We start from the raw sequence: 8,143 nt of genomic DNA on the forward strand, positions 1-8,143 counted from the left end.
GCCACACATCATTAGAGAGAAATCTCTGTCTATAGTGTATAATATATAAAAGAGGCAGTTTCTGTCCTGCTGTCTGTGGGGTTTCTTGTCTGTTAGCACTGAGGGACACAAGGGAAGCAGGAAATAGCCTGCTGTAAAATAGGGTGCAAGCTATGCAGGATGTGTGTTTGAATATCAAACGCTAACAGCATTGCTAATTCAACTCCTACCAGCATTTGAATTGCTGAGGAGCCTCAGGGCTGCTATTATATTGCTTATTGCTTTTACTCTTCAGTGTTGCATGGAGCAAAATTATTCACTTCAGTCTGCCAAAGGAATTTTTAAAGATCTTGATATTGTGAAATGTGGAAATTTCAGGGTGTATGTGTTCTAATGTCAACCTCAGAGCAAAACTGGTGGAGAAGACAAAATACGGAATTTATGTTCTCTGAATTTTAAAAAACTGGAAGTCTTCATCTATGTTGCAATGTTTCATATTAGCTAGGTATATACATAACTCAGGTTTTTTCTTTCAAACCAAGAAACAGGATACATCTGTAACCTCTTCTTGGTGCCCTGGGTTTTCCCTAACATTGTGCTTATAAGGTATTAAAACAGTTCCATTTCATACATTAAAACTACCTCCTTTATCTTGCTCACTGTGCTCTTGAAGAGAAGAGTATTGAAATCTTGAATATTCTCTTGAATGCTTTCATGTTTGAATATGAAAATGCTAGTACATGGGAGTCAAAACATATCTTTGCTAAGACCAACAAACCACTGTGAAAGTATGTTTCTGATTTCCTGAACAAGTTAAATGTAGAGGAATGCCATTAAATGCAGTAATGCTCATTTTTGTGGTAGAATTGTCCCCATTTTAACTTGGACTGTGCTAATCAGTCTTGGGGCTTTTATTCCAGCAATATTACATAGAGCATTCAAAATCATACTGATCCCAAGGTATTTTCTCAATATTATTATTATTATTAAGCTTGTAAATGAATGACAGCAGTACTTGTAGTTAGGAAGCTTTTGGACAATGTGACAATAAAATGAGGTCAGCATGAAAACAAGGCAGTCTGGATTGTTCTTCTGATGTCTTGAAAATCTGCCAGCTTCTAGAGATACAGTTTCATTTGTCTAGATTGATAAGTTGCTAGATGTTAATAATTTAAAATGTACTGTTCCCTTAAAGCAACAGTACTGCTTTAGCACTTGAAAGTGAAAATACGTAGTATCAGTGTCAAAAGCCCTGTAGCAGATGTGCAAGTCTGTCACAAAAAAACACAACATTTTTTTCAACTGAAAACTTGTAACCAAGCAGGAGACTTCCATTCCTTAACCAGCACTCAATACTCTCATTTTGTACTGTAGGCTCTGAGGTTTGACATTAAATTACTGTTGTACCTGCTAGTTTTTCTAGGCAATACACAGTCTGCCCAACGTGTCTTATGTTGTTCAAATATCAGCATTCCCCGTGCTCATGGGTAGCTGCTTGCTTCTTTGCTGGCAGCATCATGCATGCAAAAATCAGAGTGTTCACTAAATCATTGAACATTTATTTTGATGTGATACTTCAACTAAACTGCTATCTATTCTAGAGTTATCTGTTCTCTGAGTTTTTCACAGGACCGTGCTGCTACTGGCTGTGCAGAAATTCACAATTAGATATATTGGCTAAAGAAGCTTAAATTTTCAAAATTCTCCATTCATAAATGACCAAAGTTGTGGGGGATATCATCAGTATTTATCAAAGATGAAGTCAATATTTGAAATAAAGATGGAGTTATTGGGAGGAGGTACTTTGACTGGGTCAAAATGAATTGAAATATTAAAAAAATACTGGTTTCATAGTTATTTCTTAAATTATGTTGTTTAAAAGGACGAACATGAAATACATTGTTCTAAGTTGTATGTTGTCAATAAGGTGTTTTACATTCCAATAGATGTTTTCTCAGGTTTGAAAACAAGATTGGGTGGGTGTTTTTGTTTTTTTTGTTTTTTTTAATGTGGTTAGAAAACGTTTTAGTTTAACTGCTGATCTTTTTGGGGTGTTGAATCTCAACCGAAGGAGCCCGGCGCGGCCGAGGAAGGCGGAACGCAGGGGAGGTTGGTGGAGGCGCTGAGGCAGATGCGGATTAATCACAGGGGCAACTACCGCCACCTGCTGGAGGAGATGCTGGCCGGGTACCGCCTGGCGCAGCTCCCGGGCCCGGGCCCGCCCCAGCAGCCCGCGGCCAACGAGCCCGAACCCCAACCGGAGCCGGCCCGCGCCGGCCCCGCACCGGCACCGCGCCCGCCCGCGGGCAGCGACCAGAGCGGCCAGCAGCACGCGTGACAGCACGGAGAGAGCGCTGCGCTTCACCGCGCTCAGAGCGCAGCCCTGGGCCTGCAGGACCGCTTGGCTTCACTGTAGTTACCTGTACACATCCCGTAGACAGAGCTCTTATTTCCTTACCGGTTCAGCTACCGTGGGGTAGTACGGTAATTGCTTCCCAAGTTGGGTAGCGAGATTTAACTTCCCATTTCAGAGTTTGATTTTCTTTTTTTCAAATCCTGTGTCACCAACAACAGGAGTACACAAGAAGGCATTTTAAAGCTTTTTATTTTGAGAGCATTATTAAATAATAGTTTTCATGGTATATATTTGCTCATTGTAAAGTAATTTACGTCTTAGTTGTATCTTTTGTGCAATTTAATTGAATTACACAAATTCTTCAGGTTTTTTTCCCAGCATTGTGTACTGCATGTTTGTGTTTGGTTTGTGTATAGTTTCTATTACAGCTAAATTACAAAAGCTGTTACACTTTAGGTTGTCGCTTATGAAATGCTTGATTTTTTTTTTTTTTTATTTTTTTCCCAGTTTAGTTTGTATCCAGTGTTCATCATAAATACTGATTTTCTAGACAATACTATTATTACTTCTCAGGTTTAGCATAGCATATATCCAGAAATGAAAATGTACTTAAATTTAGTACCTAGTGTCAAGTTACAATAATTTGTGATCAAATGAAAATAAAGAATATGCTGTGGAATAACATCTGTATGCATATTGACTTTTTTAAGCAATAAACTTTGTTTGAAGCGTTATCATTCTGACATGACTTGAAACTTTTCATAGCTTCTGACATGAACTCATGGTGTTCATTAGTTTCTACAAAGCTTACAGTAATTTTGGGTTTGGAGCATTCATCATAATTCTGTATTTGGGCAACATTTCTCAGGTTCAAGCTAAACATCAGCCATATAATTGAATAAACTATTCTTCTGAAGTTTGTCTTCTGCCAAATCTTTTCCTTGTCTCTTGGGGTACAACACATACACATATGTCCATTTGGGTAGGTTGGTGATAATACGGACTTGGCAGTAGTGGTAGCTCATGCTAATAAGTGGAATCTGGAAGTCTTGTGTCAGTTATCAGTTCATAACATAACACTTGCACGAAAATAGAATTGTTCAAAATAGGTACAAATTTCACTGCCTTAATGAAAATGATCTTGCAGGAATTTCTTTTGGACCAGGAATACCTGAGAAGCTGAGTTCTGTAGCATTTTGTAGAGGTTTTTTTTGTTTCGTAGTCCACACATGTGGTATGTATTGACAGTTGTGATTTAGTAAAATTTTAGGTGAATCTTTTAAATCATTCTGCTATAAGAGCTTTACTGGATTCATGTTTCATAAAAGTGAATTCCATCATGATGTTGACAGGAAGTATTTGTGTGTGAAAGTGGGCAGGTATGGAAAACAAGGAAAATGTTTTCTGTCTTACACTAGTATTCTTAATTATGCCACTGAAATCCAAAGTGCAACAAAATGTTTTCATTTGTATTGGTGAGTAGTAATGTTTCTCCTCTTCTTTTCCTGTAGGGTTCTGGAGATCTAGAAGATCCGTGGTAGCCTTACAAATCTGCTAAAATGCTTTTGATTCTGAAAGGGGGAAAAACTTTTAAATCTGATTTCTTCAATACAAGGGAAAATTTCTGGTGGATTTCCAACATTTTGTGAAATGGGCAGAAAGATATTAGAATTTTCCATTTGTTCATTTTTGTGTTTTCTGATATTGCCACTCTTAGCATTGCCTGTACTACAGTATTTTTACCAGCCTCAGGCATACTGTTACATCTGTAATGAACTTTGGCCCTAAAAAAGAAGGAAGGAAGGAATATTCTCTCAGCAGATCGGTGTATGTACCTGAGGTGCACGGGATTGTAGGTGTACTCTGAAGATACACTGTGGCTAAATGAAACATGCAACACACAAGTAATTGTTTGAGACGTTTCTTATTTCACTTTACCGAGTTGGAAGGCTTTGCAGCTCTGTGGCTTGGAAGTAATTTCAATTGGGCAATATGCTATCAGATGTGTATTTTTTTTTTTTTTTTTTTTAATTTTCCAGTTTTACCTGTATTACCAGACCGTTAGGTTTCCCTGCGGTGTCCAAATTGTGATACGTTGCCTACTGCTTGCTTGAAGATAAGTGTATTTGGCAATAATATATGAAGATTCTAGGCATCTAAAACCAGTAAGAATTTTACGCATGTGTACAACACACCCTTCAACTCTTGCTAGAGAAAATATTTTTAAAAAAACCAAACTGGTGAATTTATAGTTAGTAGTGACTTGCTTTGACATCTCTCACAGCTGCAGGTTTTTTTAAAAATGCTGAAAATTTGCCTTTATTATAATGTAAATTGTGATTATTTTTTTGTTCTATATGTGGTTTTCTATAGTTTTTTGATTTTTTCAGCTTAAGATACAGACAGAAGTCTTGTGTAATATGGGTATAATTTTTAATTGTTTGCATTATTTTCAAAGTTCAAATTATCACTTTGAGATTACTATAAATACACTTAAAATTATCTATTTTAAATTAAGAAAATATTAGAGATATTTTCATGGGTTCAATGACCTTTCATTTTATAAGCAATGGGCATGGTACAGAGTGGCTGTCATGTAAGGTACTTGAAGATTCTTAGTTTAATTCTATTTTTGCAATAACCTTGACTTTTTTTCTGACTTCTTTGAGTTGTGCATGTAATGAGTCCAGTAAATGCTGAAAATGGGGAAGAGTAAAGTATTTATCTAAAATAAAAGCTATTGGGGAGGGGAAACAATGAATGTATCCATCTGTACATGATTTACATGCTGTGGATGCCTTGTAAACATTTTCCTATTTGTTTAAACTGTGTTTCAGCGAGGATGTAATTGCCCTTGTGTGTAGTTTTAAGCTAATGACAGTCATCAACTGGTTTTGTGTGAAATTAAATTCATGGTATTTTTCTGTAACTTTATCCCCATGGTGAGTCTGTAAAAACCACACGCTCTTTCATAATGATGCCGAAGGCCAGCTTTTCCAGTCATTTTGATTCACTGTGTATCTGATTTTTTTTTTTTTAATTTTTTTTTTTTTTTTTTTGGTCTAGAGAGGATTATTGCCACAGTATATTTTATTTATTCATTAGATTTTAGCCTTGTAAGTTAAAGTGTTTTAAATGATGATGTTAACAGGTATTTGTCCCTTTACTGGTTTTTTTGGGGTTGTTAAAAGATAGGGAATGAAGAATGCAAAATGGTTTATTGTTCAGACTGTCCGCTCTGGTCCAACCCTGTACTGATAGTACCTTCCCAGTATGATATTGTGATGTTTCATACAATACAGTGAACATAACCAACTTGTTATCTTCAATAAAGGATTGCTAAAACAGTGTGACATGCTTTCTATTTTCTTGGGAAGGACTTACTAAGAGAATGCAACTGTTCCATATAAAAAGATAAACCAGTAAGATTTAGGAGGTCTCTTAGTTAATGGATTTCCGTTTGTTCTGTAGCAGACGTGCCCCTTCGTCTCAGAAAAGCACAAGTCTCAAAGTGGGTTTCTCTGTGGGAGTAAGGAAAGGGTAAACAACATTTAGTGCTCCTAGGACAAGTTCAGCTGGAGTCTTAGTCCAGCTATGGGAGAGCATGCATTTAAAGAGTAAAAATTAAGATTAAACTTGACTTTTTGATAAACCTATTTCTTGAAGTTTCTTAAAGATCTCAGCTTAAACCTATGACATTTCACTGTTGCAGAGTTTTGAATAGAAATTTCTCTGATGTTAATGCTTTCATGTTAGAACTTTTACAGATTCTTTTTAACTCTTACAGATTTTCTTTGAACTTACTAATGTAGTTTTTTAGGTGAGTGGAAAAGGAGAATGGAATCCTCCATGATATTGATATTGCAGGGTAATAACCTGCCTGAATAGTTAGTGTTGCTGTAGAATGGACATCTTTACAAATAACCTGAAGATTTTTAAGAATCAGTAACTTCTTTGAACTTTATTGTTGTATTTGCTTGTACAGCATAACCCCTGAATGCTTTCTACATGAGCTACAGTTTTAATGTCTTATTCCACTGGCAAGACTTCTGGTACTCCATGTGCTCCAGTCCCATGAACACTTCTTTGTGTAGATTTTTTACATTAAGTGGATAATCTCCCTCGAGTACAAGGGTTTATGCCTCCTTGTATTGAAGTGAAGCATACACACAGATTTTTCAAAGAGAAGGATAACAGCTTGCACAGCTACATCAAAATGTAAATCAGGACAGCTTTTTTCCTCTGAAGTTATCACTGCTTGCCATTCATGCATCCTCTTGGTTATGAATTCTAGTCATGTTTTTAGTTTAATCGAAATACTGTGTAGATTACAGCAGCCTGGGAAAAACTTTGCGTGTTGACTTTGCATTCTTAGTGTGAAAAATCTGAATGAATGATGAAATTGGTTCATGTATTTGCCCTAACTTGTCAGCGTTTTAAAATTACACTGTCTTAATTTTGTTGCCACCTGGTAACTAACACGAAGATACTTATGTAGAACACTGAGAGTGGGAAGTACCTCTTCCACCTGGGGTCTTTCTGTTGTGTCAATTCGGCTTGATTTCATTTTTATGCCTTCTGTAACAGAGGCAAAGTAGTCCATGTCAGTTCTCAGATCTGCTCTCTGAGTAAAATAAAGATCTGCTTTTAACTGCTCCTCAGTAACACGTTAAATGGAATAGAGGGTAACGAAGTAAATGCAAGTATAAGTGATGTCACTCTGACCTCAGAAGTCTCATATCAGGGGTTAATTACTATGACAGTCTCCTCTTAAAAGGCTGAATCTTGGTGTGGTTGTTTGAGCCTGCATGCAAACGTTTGCAAGACTTGGCCAAAATATCCATGTTTTTTATGGCCCTAAATGTGAATCTGATGTTGATGTTGCTATTTGGGTGGTTTAAAAAAAATAAACAAACCCAAAACACAAAAGCAACATCAAAAAAATCCAAAACCACAAAACCAAACAAACTGTTAAGTAGCTGTTAAGTTGTTGATTCTTTTAGCACATCAGAGGCTGGCTATTAGTGGCTAGGTAGTTTCTTGCTATCATGTGCAAAGTGGAATTCAGTCAGCCACTTCATCTGTGAGTTTTTGTATACTGTCAGCCATAATCACTGGCTTAAATCTTAAAAGGTAAAATTAGCCCCAGAAAACCAGTCATTTTTCTTTGGTACTTTCAGTGGAAATCAGAAGCAATATAAACTTGAGATTAGTTACAGCATTGAACCAAACTGAAGTAGGCAACTTTTACCTCTGGAAGATGAAGGTAAAAGCAGTGCTGCCTATCGTTAGGTATAGGCCTATCACGGCAAAAAAAAAAAAAATCCTCAGTGCTAAGCAGTTTTTAATTTTTAACTAATTTGCAGTTTGTTGCCTTGAGGATTGTGTGAAGGCTTGCTGCTTTTGGCTCTTTATAGTTCTTTTTTAGCTCTAAACTGAAAATGAATTTGGAGGGAGCTGCACTGGTGCAGGTAAGCAACTCCATGAGATACCCCCAGAGATGAAGACAGTTTGACAAAACCACAAGAAAGGACCCAAAGTCACTGAATTTATGCAGTCTAATCCAGGTAAGTATGCAATTTATGCAGCTGGGGCTCCACTTTTCATGTCTTTGTTTTCTCTGTGTACCAATATGAACTTGCCCTGCCTGTGTTTGTTTGGGCTGTTGCTGTACAGACCTGACATAGCTCTGCTTGGTTTGTGCTGTCTCATGTTTGTACCTGGCTGCTTCTCTGTTGATCTAAACACGAGCAACTTTTGGATTTTTGCATGACTGTGCCTCCTGTTCGTGTTCACCTCCCTGTTCGT

General features: G+C 37.0%; 1 protein-coding gene across 5 annotated transcripts in view; it reads left to right on the forward strand.

Annotated features, from left to right (window-relative positions):
• Positions 1-5,685, forward strand: part of PPM1B (protein phosphatase, Mg2+/Mn2+ dependent 1B) — a 59,870-nt gene extending 54,185 nt beyond the window's left edge. For 4 of the 5 annotated variants that reach the window (XM_088161253.1, XM_088161251.1, XM_088161252.1 and 1 more), the window contains exon 7: positions 2,051-3,019. In XM_088161253.1, coding sequence (XP_088017379.1) covers positions 2,051-2,317 — 267 coding nt within the window. In that variant the 3' untranslated portion in view covers positions 2,318-3,019. Of the gene's footprint in view, positions 1-2,050; positions 3,020-3,846 lie in introns of those variants that run through there. The other variant, XM_014883151.2, reaches the window with a different exon arrangement.
• Positions 5,686-8,143: the final 2,458 nt, after the last annotated feature.

This window comes from Sturnus vulgaris, chromosome 3, assembly GCF_052056855.1.
Source record: "Sturnus vulgaris isolate bStuVul1 chromosome 3, bStuVul1.hap1, whole genome shotgun sequence".
NCBI classification, from domain to species: domain Eukaryota; kingdom Metazoa; phylum Chordata; class Aves; order Passeriformes; family Sturnidae; genus Sturnus; species Sturnus vulgaris.